The 13,192-nt window shown below is 35.9% G+C and overlaps 1 protein-coding gene across 7 annotated transcripts in view; it reads right to left on the reverse strand.

Annotated features, from left to right (window-relative positions):
• Positions 1 to 1,143: 1,143 nt before the first annotated feature.
• Positions 1,144 to 13,192, reverse strand: part of LOC125678333 (low-density lipoprotein receptor-related protein 2-like) — an 82,078-nt gene continuing 70,029 nt past the window's right edge. For all 7 annotated transcript variants that reach the window (XM_048916719.2, XM_056155743.1, XM_056155747.1 and 4 more), the window contains 5 exons: positions 10,833 to 10,952; positions 10,482 to 10,659; positions 7,089 to 7,256; positions 4,303 to 4,444; positions 1,144 to 1,810 (listed from right to left, as the gene is read on the reverse strand). In XM_048916719.2, the coding sequence (XP_048772676.2) occupies positions 1,670 to 1,810; positions 4,303 to 4,444; positions 7,089 to 7,256; positions 10,482 to 10,659; positions 10,833 to 10,952 (749 nt within the window). In that variant the 3' untranslated portion in view covers positions 1,144 to 1,669. The remainder of the gene's footprint in view (positions 1,811 to 4,302; positions 4,445 to 7,088; positions 7,257 to 10,481; positions 10,660 to 10,832; positions 10,953 to 13,192) is intronic.

Below are 13,192 nucleotides of genomic sequence, written 5' to 3' on the forward strand. Positions count from 1 at the left end.
AATGGTTCTTGGGAAGAAGATTTTTAAAGATTGCCCCTATATATTTGCATGTAAAACTTTGATGCCCTATTGTGGCCCCATCCGACCACCGGGGGCCATCATTTTAATAAACTTGAATCTGCACTATATCAGGAAGCTTTCATGTAAATATCAGCTTTTCTGGCTCAGTGGTTTTTGAGAAGATTTTTAAAGATTGTCCCAATATATTTGTATGTAAAACTTTGATCCCCTATTGTGGCCCCATCCGACCCCCGGGGGGGGCATGCTTTTAACAAACCTGAATCTGCACTATATCAGGAAGCTTTCATATAAATCTCAGCTTTTCTGGCTCAGTGGTTCTTGAGAAGATTTTTCCTATATATTTGTATGTAAAACTTTGATTCCCCAATGTGGGGGCCACAATTTAGAATCTGCACTACCTAATAAAGCTTATCTATAAATTTCATCTTTTCTGGCCCAGTGGTTTTTGAGAAGATTTTTTAATGACCCTACTCTATTTTTACCTTTTCTTGATTATCTCCCCTTGGAAGGTGGCCTGGCCCTTTATTTTAACAATTTAGAATTCCCTTTACCTAAGAATGCTTTGCACCAACTTTGGTTGAAATTGGTCTAATGGTTTTTGAGAAGAAGTCAAAAATGTTAAGTTTACAGACGGCCGGCCGGACAAAGGGTGATCAGAAAAGCTCACTTGAACTTTCAGCTCAGGTGAGCTAATAAAACTGTTCCTTAACCCAATGCAACACTCGATATGCTCTAGACATCAATATCAAGAAAATAAGTAACCTTCATTATACCCATGTCCCAAAAAATGCTATGCTTCACATGCATGTACAACTCGGCCTTCCTTCTCATGTTCAGAAAAGAAACTACAATTTTCCTGAAGACCAACAGCTTAGTGAATTCATACAGAAAATAAGTGACAGAATGAACTATAATGACCAGACTATTTCAAGCTTTCCTCTACACACATGTACTGGAGTTGTGTTGTTCAGGGACAGAATAGTAGGAATATAATCTCTGATCCGTCCCAATTAATGTTTTCTCAGAGGACTGCAGTTCTGTAACTAGTAACACGTAACATGTATCTTTCTCTTAATACTGCATTCTCCCTGACTCTATTGAAATGATTAACAAATACACATATATCTCTGAGAGCATTTTATTTTCTGCAAGGAGATCAAATATATTTATTCAAATAAGATGCAATTGTTGCTTAAAGATCACAAATTGTAGACATAAACAATCAAAGTAAAGTATCAATAAAGTAGAATATCCAAGAAAAACATTCATGAAATAATTAAACTTTCCCAATTAATATATTAAATTTTATCATATTTGGAATATGATATGAAAGAATTGTAATCAATCTTCATCCAAAAGCTAATCACGCATGCTTTAAGCAAAATATCTTGCCAATATATATATTAGTGAACAGGTTTATTTAAGTATTCTTTCATTGATATAACGTACAAAATAAAACAAAATGCCGATTTGGATGAGGGCTAATTGTTTTCAATGTGGGTGTCTAAAATTTCAGACTTGGGGGCGGGGGTGTAAAAAATGCAGCCAGTTTTCAAAGCAGTGATGGAAGATGAACAACATGTACATTGGCGCAACTTGTAAACCAATTCTAGGAAGAGCATTGTGGGTAGGTGAGCTAGACTTGTATTTACATCCCCTGGCTTGATGGAAGAAGTTGAGAGGTGAGATTATCATTTTCATCAATGTGGCTAACAAATGCTGAGTCTACCGATGAACTGGAATACTGCCAAGACAATCTACAGTGGCCTTCCATATTGCTAGCACTCAACTACAAGAAACAAATCACATCACACATTTCATTTTGTTTTAAATCACATCAAACACTTTTGTTTTCACAGGGAACATTCATTTGGAGGAAGAGCTTAGGGCCATTAACCTGCCCAAATTATAAACAAGAGGTCCACAGGCCTTATCAGTCATCTGAACACTAGTGAAAACGTATCACTACTTCCATGGGCTATGAAATCTCGGAAAAAAAATCCTGATCTGAATATCTAAGCTAAATCATGTTTAGCAACAGTATTAAACAAGATGTGTTCTTAAAAACTTCACTGCCTTCAAAAGTGCATACACTGATGAAAGGCTTTCAATAATAGGTGTATTAACATTAAAACATCAAAACATATGACTAATTTGGACTCATCCTTAAGTCATAGCCCTGGGTTTTGACTAAAATTCACCATTTTTTGTACATCCTCTTCTGCTATTCCTAAGTATGCATTTAGATTTTATACAGTATCAGCAAACTTACACATAAATATTATATACAAAGTGTTGCCCCACCCTGGGGTCAGAACCCTTACTCCGGGGATCATCAAATTTACAATTTTGGTAGAGGCCTTCCTGCTCTCCATCACCATGCATTTAGTTTTTCTTACACATGTTCGGTTCTTAAGATTTTTGAAAATTGGTCAATTTTGGGCAGCTTTTTGCCCCACCCCTAAGGCCCCAGGGGTGCTGGAAACCTAAAATTTACAATTTATGTTTCCCTTGTCCCAAAGATACTCCATACCAAATTTGAAAAGAATTGGACTAGCAGTTATTAAGAAGTTAAAAATGTTCAATTGTTTACGCACGATGACGGACGACAACCAATTGCAATAGGTCACCTGAGTTTACTCAGGTGACCTAAAAAAGACTCGTGGTAGAATTTCTTTCTCCTCTCTATTTTTATGCTATATCCAGTAGTTGGTTTATGAATGATATCTTTACACCAATTGTCATTTTCATAGATTAATTTTGAATGACCAGTGAGTGTACTGCCTTTTAAAACCATTTCACACACCACATAGATGCTAACATATTTTCCTTGAAGTACATGTAACCAAGTATCAATGTTTTATTCTGTTGGTACATGATTAACCTGAGGCATTCATTGGCATCCTGAATAATGGTGAATCAAGAAAATTTTCAAAGGCGGGTCTGCGACCTAAATTTGTATTTTTCCTCCCCCCAAAAGGGCATCAAAATAGGGAAAATTACCATTTTTGTTACAAAGATACTTAAGTGGGTGGGTGGTTGCAAACCCCCTTCTAGATCCACTACTGCCTAATGGTAGCCCCACTTATTCAACCATGGGGAGGAGGGCATTGCAGTGCCCTTCTAGATTTCCCACTGCCTAAAAGTAATCAATTTCAGCCGGGAGAAATTTTTTTCTATACATTTATATTTCTATGTAACCCTAACCTGACCCCCAGAAGCCTTTACTTCAATGAACCTGAGTTTATATTGTACAAGAAAGCTGTCATATTTTGCTATTTCTTCATCTTTTTTCTTTATTAATGCCTATCCTTGAAAGAAGTATTGGTCTTCATCTAAAGAAAGACAATTATCTCAGAATGTCCAGTACCCAACAATCTTTTGTGCCAGGTTCAGTTGAAAATTGCCCAAAAATTAAACCAGTGTTCAAGGGAAGCCAAACGTACTCCCTGTTGTGACAGCATTTATTGTAATCATGGTACATTTAAATATTAAATGGACCTCACACTAGGAGCATGTCAATGTCTTGTATTGCACAGCAATAAAAAGTTCATAGGTGGACTGACAAATGACAAAGTACATTTTATTATCTAATCTACTATATAAATTGATATTAAACATTTCCCGTTTTCAATCAGCAGAGAAAGGTACACAAAATAAGCAGGGGTGAAATAGTTCATCATGTGACTTACTATTACCCGATCACATGACTTACTATTACCCGATCATGTGACTTACTATTACCCGATCACATGACTTACTATTACCCGATCACATGAGGAACTGTTTGCCGGTCACGTGATGAACTGTTTCACAGTCACGTGGGGAAACTATTGCCCGATTAGCAGATTAGGTAATAAAACAATGATTTCATGCCTACTTAGGAAACAGTCAAAACCATTGCCCCTACGGCCTCTGACAACAGTTTCCCGGATCTTTGTCACCACATAAGGACAATAGTTTTTCACTGTTTCCCGAGTAGTCATGAAATAATTGTATACTATTCCACGTATATTGAAGTCGCTTATAATGAACTATCTGTTATATTGAAGTAAAAATAAATCTCCAGTAACATTATATTGTTCAACATCAGTAACATTGAAATCCAGAGTAGACTGTAATCCCTATTCTCAATATGCTTTGCCAGCAACACTAAAAGTCATAATCATGAGAAGTTTATGTACAACTGACTGACAGAGAAATGTCAGTGAAACTTCAGTTGGTAACATTCATGTGAGCCACATAGCTAATAGGAGCCGATATTAATACAATGAGTCTTACAGTCTCGTCCTGCTGGTCCACATCCAAGTTTCGAGGTGCAGTCCTCGCTGGAGGTTCACCGAGCAGCTCCTCAACATCCTCACAGTTACGTTTAAGAAAAAGAGGTCGGAAGTGAATGATTTCAGAACTGTCAATATTGTCTCTGTAAAAAACAAATAGACCCATAGAGTCCTTAGCAGTCACCTGAATATTACACAAAAGACCAATTGATGATGCAAGAATACAGTTTTCAAAATCCATGAACTGGATGTTGTCAGTGTTTTTGTTCTTCAGTAAGGATCATTACTTCTAATGTTATTGCCTGGACATACACCGTATAGCGGGTTTTATTGGTGGATCTAAAATTTGGCGATTTAATGGCTCAAAGGTATGCTACCAGTAAGAATTTTAGAATAAATTTTGGCGGATGGGGATGAATTATCTCTCTTGCATATACTGAAGTCGCAATTGAGTGCATAATTTGGTGCTATCTAAGCCAAATTTATCATCCCGAAGAAAACCCCCGCTATACGGTATCTCTTAACTTCTTTTATCACTGAATTTCATCTTGACCAAATGACCTTGAATTGAGGTCATGACTTTCTCTCATAAGCAATCTTGCATATCAGTTTATTATGTCTATCCAGCAGCAGTCCAGGACAAATGTTACTTGTAAGCTCCGCCTTGACAATACAACTTTGTTTTGGGGCCACCTCAGTGGTACCTGAGGGACCGGCTTGACCCTTGCTGTACTAAGGGCAAGTCTTTGGGGTTTACCCCAGGGGGTCTTAACAATGACCAAGGTGTGTACCAGTATATTCCTATGTCCATTTTGACCCTTGACCTTTAACCATGTGACCTTAGAATCATTAAGGGTCATCTACTCCTTTGGATGTACCAGTGTACCAAGTTTGATGTCTGTCAAGCAAAGGGTCCTCAAGATATTAAACGGACAGTATATTCTTATGTCCAGAGTGGATTGACTCTTCACCTTTTGACCTAAAAATCAATAGGGGTCTTCTTCTACTCATAACCAACCAACATTTGAAACATAATGATCAAGTGAATGGTTTCCAAAATACTGAGCGAACATGTGGTCTGCCGACTGACAAGTGCAAAGCATTCATCCCTCCCCCCTTTCTTCTTTAAAAGGGGGCATAAGTAATTATTTACAGAATCTCATATACAGTCACATGAATTTAGAAATATGGCTGAAATGGGTTTCTGTACTTCGGAAAACCGTAAATACCGACTATTACAGTGACTTTAATGGGTTTCCATAATTCTAGAAAAAATTACAATCGAAATAATGCATTATGCTTATTAATTTACACTTTAATGTATTTAACCAAATACAATACACACTTTTTAATTTTTTTTTATGAAAAGGGACACATACTACATACCACTAAAGGTTTTTGACTCATTTTGTTTTAGTCAATGCGTGCACTAATTTTTCGCCACATTGTTTACCAATCTAAAAGTGTAAAATTGTCTTAAAAAATTATCTTACACCCTGTAACTAATTATCATGAAACAGCCAATTAAAATTTGTCAGATTTCTGCATGTTGCACATTTTTCATGTGTCTGGGAATATGTGATTACTTTTGAGTTTTAACTTTCCTTTTGCAGTAAACGAATGATGTACATACCCATCTAAATGCGGCAAAATTTTAGAGGGTTATGGTTGAATTCTTCATTTAGTACCAATTACTAGCTTTGATTATTGTTACGTTTATTACCTCTGGGGGGGGGGGGTGTGTGTGTGTGTTATATTACACCTTGGTACATCATTTTTCAAAGATAATTGGGTGATGTTTTGATTACAAAACATTGAACACTCGCATTGGCTATTTGATTGATATGAACTTTAAACAAAGAAAATATCAAGTCTGTTAAAACTTTATTGCTACAAACTCTCATGCTTTGCTGAAATTAACATTATTTCCCTGAAAATATTGCTATGTAGTGTGTATATTGTATAAAGACAAGATTGCCATTTTAAAAAAAAAAAAAATTTGCTGCAATGTATACGAATTCTAGTGCATGCAATTTTGAGAACCTGCATTATTTCCACAAAGATTTCTCGTGAAGTTAAATGCGATTGTACACATGAACAATGGTATTTCCACAATTTACAGGCCCCAAAAGGGAATGCATATTAAATATATTCAGCAAAATACGGTAAATGTGATTATCTATATCTGACTGTAGAATAGTCTGAAAGCGAAAACATAACAAACTGAATGTGCATTCCTCGTCTCACTCCAGTAGATTCTCGCAGAAATAGTCACATGGTTTAGGCTTTGACACATTTTCGAAGAGGCCTCGACAGGGAGTATGATCGGTCGTAATAGACCAATACCATTTTCAAATATTTACAATGCTTTTCCAACCTAAGAAAGTGAGATATTACTTTCTTTACTATATTTGTTTCGTGATTACGAATCTATTTTTGTAGTTGATATATTTATACACATGTACGTTGCATGTTTAATGTACAATCACCTGTGACACTTATTCACTTAATTTGCTTACATCATGTATTCATGCTCACTATGTTTAGTTTCTTTAAATATAGCGTGGGGACTCATTTAAATTACATGTTAAAAGAATGTCAACATATATGTATGATATGTCTTCAAAACCTAATGAAGCTGTTCAAAAAAGCAAATGAAATTTTTTTGAAAATCTTTGTGCGCAGGATTTATTTGCTGTCGGTGTAAGAATAAACAAAATCCTTCATGTATGTGTAAATTTGATTTTTTGGTAAAGATATATTTTCAGCAATTATATATCTATTTACCTCTTATGCTTCAGGTAACAGAGGCAGCTGATGATGAGTATGGTAGTAAACAGAGAGCCCAGGAGGATGCCTCCGATGACAGCCGGGGAATCCTCACGAGGCCCGGGGGTGATGTCCTCCACCGGTTCCTTCTCATTACAGTACGTACCAATGTGACCTGGTGTGCATCTAATTACAGAATGAATGAAATCAGACAGTCTTGTAATGCAAGTACATATATTGCAGACCCTGAAGTGTACTATTACACCATTTGAACTGTTCCGTTCCCGATAATAACCTTTCTGTTCCCAAATCAAACCATTCTGTTCAAACAGTTCAGAATTCCGTTCCAAGACAAAAGTGTTCCGTTCTCATCAAAAACTGTTCGTTCTCTCAAAGCATTCATTAAGCTCTCAAAAGCATTCATTAAACTCTCAAAGCATTCATTAAACTCTCAAAAGCATTCATTAAACTCTCAAAAGCATTCATTAAACTCTCAAAGCGTTCATTCCCTCATGTAGATTCTTAACTCATGCGTCAGTCTGTTATTGTACGTCAGCATTGCGCTTGGTCAAGATGGAAGAAGATTTGACACAATATTTTGAAGTTGTACAAGGGTAGAGAGTTCTGTAGTTCAAATCCGTAAAAGTTTATAAATTACCAGTTCATTACGACACGAAGAGCGTATTTTTATTTTGGGGTAAAAAGACACATTTACTTTCATCAAGATTGTGAACGGACATCAACTTACCCTGAAGAAGAAAATATGTGAAAAGGGATTATTCATTTTGAAACCAATGAATAAATACATGAATAACAATAATGTTACTGTTGATGAAACAGAATTTTGTGACAAATTTTGTCCCGCCCCTACGGCCCCAGGGGTGCAGGAGTCCTGAAATTTACAATTTATGTCCCCCTTGTCCCAAAGATGCTTCATACCAAATTTGAAAAGAATTGGAGGAGTAGTTATCAAGAAAAAGTTAAACATGTTCAATTGTTCACACATTTAATGACAGATCATTTGGCCCCACCTCGATACCAAAACCCCTACCCCTGGGATCATGAAATTTACAATTTTGGTAAAGGGCTACCTGCAAGCTCTTTCTAATATCCAATGTAATTGAAGTGTTTTACACAAACACTATGTGACAGACTCATATTATACATGTATATTGTATAATATGATGGGTATATGTATAAAGAATCGATTCATTGAATAAAATGCTTAGGTAAGGTAATGTAATTTAAACATGCAGTCAAGCATATAAAAATTTGGTCACTTTCCCAGTGTAATGGCCTGGGGTATATAATTATATTTTGGCCAAATGTCCCTTGTGTCTTTTAATTTCATTGGTGTTTTAGTTTGTCTTATGTCATTGGATTGGTCTTGGAGATTTTCCCTCCAAGAGTTCTGTTGGTCAGTCTTTATTCAGTTTTTGAAGAAGAGAGTTGATTTCAGTAGATCCGACATATTTTGACAATTAGACATAGACCGACATTTTTCCTCTTGAATGGTAAGTTAATAATTTATTACTAATGCTAAACTATTCTATAATTCCTTTACTAAATGTTAAATCTGTAATTTTGCATAAAATTCCTTTTGTTGCCACATTCCTGGAATAAATGATCAGTGAGAGTGAGACTTATATAATGTAAATATCTGTGATAGTAATGTATATGATTCATCTCACTGTGATATTATTTTAAAGTAAAAGTATGTTTTATGACTTACAAGATATTGTAGATATCATAATTAATTTATAGATCAGACCAGTTTGGTGTCATCTGTAAATATTGTTCACTCGAGCCTATTCCCATAGAATGGTATGCTCACCATATGGTTTTTATTTAATTCAATAATTAATAATGTTAATACATATTATAATGATAATTATTGTAAAGTTTTATGATGAAGTTAACGTCTATAGGACTTGGGAGATTTAATATGTGATGTATACAGGTATAGAGTTATCTCCCTTGATATAGATCACCCATGTAATGCTATAATCGTATATTGGTTGTACATCAGTAATTATGTGAAATTATAGTATTCATGTTTTATATAGCATATTACTTAAAATTGTTAAACATTGTTGTTATAGGGTTTCATCATTGGACAATTCGTGCATTGCATGGTAACTCCTGAATAAACGTCTTGTCGAGAACCCAAACAGGTGTTCCTGTTATTACTTAAGGGAAAGAGAAACCTGTTACAACTATATACCAAGTTTGGCCCCACCCTGGGGCCAGAACCCCTACTTGATTTTTAACTCCCAAAAATCTTACTTTTAGGCAAGTATATACGGCAGCCTGAAATGACGCAATTCGAATTTTATTATTTTTTTTAAGTGTTAAGTTGTTTTCTATTGATTACATTACATAAATGTAAATATCCCCATGTGGTATTTAAGGCACATATAATTGTATCAATTTAATTCCACCCCCCTTACTTCTGTTTTAAAATACTCATGCAAACTGAGATCATCTTCAGTTTTATGGTTCTCTTTACTCTTTGAATCTTGCCCACATGCTTCCACACACACACTAGTAATGCTTATCCTGGCCCACAACTAGTTGTACGAGGGGAAAGCAAGATGTGTTAAGTTGTGAATCGCACAAAGGCCCCCCCCCCCCCAATGTCAAGGTCAAAAGGTTTAGTACTAACGGAAAGGTCTTGTCACAAGGAATACTCATGTGAAATATCAAAGCTCTATCACTTACTGTTCAAAAGTTATTAGCAAGGTTAAAGTTTCAGACAGAATTACAGAACGACAGACAGGACAAAAACAATATGCCCCCGATCTTGGGTGCATAAAAACTAATGTAACAACTGTCATATGATATTTAGCCAAAGCTAAACACCCGAATTATCAACCAAAGGCAAATGAACTGATGAAATATATTAAAGGTGCTGCAGCCATGTCAGAAAAAGACAGCGAGCTAAGTAATGCCATGTGTAAAAGGGTTGTTGTGTGATATGAATGCACCTATGAAAAAATTGTACTGTTCGTCATTCCACATAGGAATATGGTTTATTGATTAAAGATTGACTCATATAAATGTCAGTAATGCTAAACTGCGGCAGTTATTTATCTTGGTTAACAAAACATTAAAACCGTTGGCCTTACATTTAAAAATAACACGCCAATCTATTATTGGAAACTGGTGTTTTCCCTTTAGATTTCTGAGTCGGCCATTTCGTCAGCAAAAGTACTATACCTCTCTACCTTTAAAGTTGCAGAGAGACAAAAAGAAACACTGTATTCCCCAAATCTTTGATTTCCGGGAACTAGAAACATTTATAAATCAAACAGAATGTAAGCCAACCAACAATAAATTCAACATCTTAGAAGAGAAGTACGTTACTTTAACAGGACACCCTCCCCCCTCCTTCTGGATGTAGTAACTTACATGCAGTAGTCCATGTTGTTTACTTGTGAGTAAGAACAGGTGCCCCCATTGAGACACAGGAGGTTGCACTGGGAGGTAGGAATAGGTGATGAGCTGGCCCTGGGGGGAATAGGCGATGTTGATGCCCTGGGTGACCCTTCTGTAGTCTTCAAAGTGGCAGAAAGAGCCATGTGAGGACCTACCATAGATATAACTAATGATTATTACATGTACGACCTATCTAAAATGATAAACTTAAAAGGTATCTTCCTCAATCAGTATGATATCAGTTTGATTTAAGAGGTCTGCAAGACAGTGAAAATAGATTTCATCTCGTGTGCTGTCCATGATAAGACAGAATTCCATTCTTACTTATACATGTCTTGTTATTAATAATGTCCCATCCATCAGGACAGGCACATGCAGCTCCCTCTGGTGACAGCAAACATAGGTGTGAACAGGATTTCTGGGCACACACAGTTGACTTTGAACCTACAATGGTGGAAATAACGAAGATAAAGTTATGAGGTATTCCAAGTATTAGTGGGGATGAGACCGCAAAAACCGAGGGCCCGTGTCACAGCAGGTGTGGCACAATAAAGATCCCTCCCTGCTCAAAGGCTGTAAGCACCGAGCATTATCAGTTACAGGTAACTTATCAGACAGCCATGGTCCAATATATCATTATAAAAATAATTTTTGTACACTGGTTAGTTCAAAACAAAAATTGGTGGAACCCAGGGGATATACATATCTATTACAGAGGAAGTTAATTTACATGTAAAATATGACTAGAAACAAGCAGTACTGTGAGCAATGCTCACTAAGATTACCCCCCGCTTATCCCAATCTCCCAAAGGGTGTTGTTAATAGGTATAAATTACCTCTTTCCTGAGTGTAAAAATATGGTATGCCTTTGTAGAAGAAAATGGAAGATATAGTTCGAACACAAATCCATGGCATAAACCTATAATTTTGACCTTGAGATCAAAGGTCAAGGTCATAAAGAGGTCATGAATGTACATGACACATAGTCTCATGGTGATACACCCATGTCTTATGGTATGACTATGTCAAAACCCTATAATCAATTTTGACCTGGAGGTCAAAGTTCAAGGTCATATAGGTCATGAAGGTACCCGACACATCGTGTCATGGTGATTATACACTCATGTGTTAAATATGGTATGCCTATGTCAAAGAACAAAGAAGTTATGGCCCGGACACGAATCCATTGTAAAAAACCTTTAATTTTGACTTTGAGGTCAAGGGTCAAGGTCATATAGAGGTCATGAAGGTACTTGACACATTGTCTCAAGGTGATCCACCTGTGTGCCAAATATGGTAAGCCTATGTCAAAGAACAAAGAAGTTATGGCCCGGACACGAATCTGCACAGACAAACAGAGTGATTCCTATATACCCTCTGGAACTTCATTCGGGGGGTTATAATAAACAATATGTCAGTTTGGATGTGGGTCTTTTTCAATATGGGTGCCTTAAGGTATTCAATGTAATGACCATATTTCATATCTAATAAATGGATGGTGGAATTTTTGTAATCATGGTATCATTTTGAAGGGTTCATCAAATAAAAATAATCCACCATAGGAATTTTCAAAATTTTGTTTACTGCTCGATTTATTTCACCAAGAATTTAACATTGAGGTATATGGGAAAAGCATGTTTTATTACAAAACTTTAAGAAGAAATTATATTTTCATACAAATCTCTTGGTAGAAAGTTACATACACTTCCTCTTAATGAAAATATGAAATAAAATTAATCATTGACCACACACATTTTTAGAAAATTAGATTTTTCTTATTTTTACAAAGGGCAGACAACTTTTATAACAAGATGCCCAAGGGCCTAGAATCGCTCTTCTGATAAATTGTACAACCCCATCATTTCTATTCTTAGCCTCTTAGTATTCTAAATCTTTAGTTAAATCCTAAGAATTCAAAAAAAGTAGGTCAATGTGACCTACTTTTTGGTTTACACATTTTGAGAACCCAAGAAATATCAACTGACAAAGTTTGATGATTTTAAGCCAATTAGTATCTGAATATTGAAATATAGCTGTCAAATTCCAATCGTAGGTCATGGTGACCTACTTTTTAGTCAGCGAACTCCGAACATGCAAGACCCATCAACTGACAAAGTTTGATGACTGTAGGTCAAATAGTATCTGAAATATATAAATATAGCCGTCAAAATTTCAAAAGTAGGTCAAGGTGACCTACTTTTTCGTCAACATCCTTCAAACATGCAAGACCGATCAACTGACAAAGTTTGATGACTGTAGGTCAAATAGTATCTGAATTATATAAATATAGCCATCCAATTCCAAAAGTAGGTCAAGGTGACCTACTTTTTGGTCGACACCCTTTGAACATGCAATACCCAACAACTGACAAATTTTAATGACTGTAGGTCAAATAGTATTTGAAATATATAAATATAGCCGTCCAATTCCAAAAGTAGGTCAAGGTGACCTACTTTTTGGTCGAAACCCTTCGAACATGCAAGACCCATCAACTGACAAAGTTTGATGACTGTAGGTCAAATAGTATCTGAAATATATAAATATAGCCGTCAAATTCCAAAAGTAGGTCAAGGTGACCTACTTTTTGGTCGACACACTCCGTAGACTCAAGATGCATCAACTGTCAAAGTTTGTTGATTGTAGGTCAATTAGTGACTGAAATAAATAAATATAACTGTCAAATG

Source organism: Ostrea edulis, chromosome 2, assembly GCF_947568905.1.
Source record: "Ostrea edulis chromosome 2, xbOstEdul1.1, whole genome shotgun sequence".
Lineage (NCBI taxonomy): Eukaryota > Metazoa > Mollusca > Bivalvia > Ostreida > Ostreidae > Ostrea > Ostrea edulis.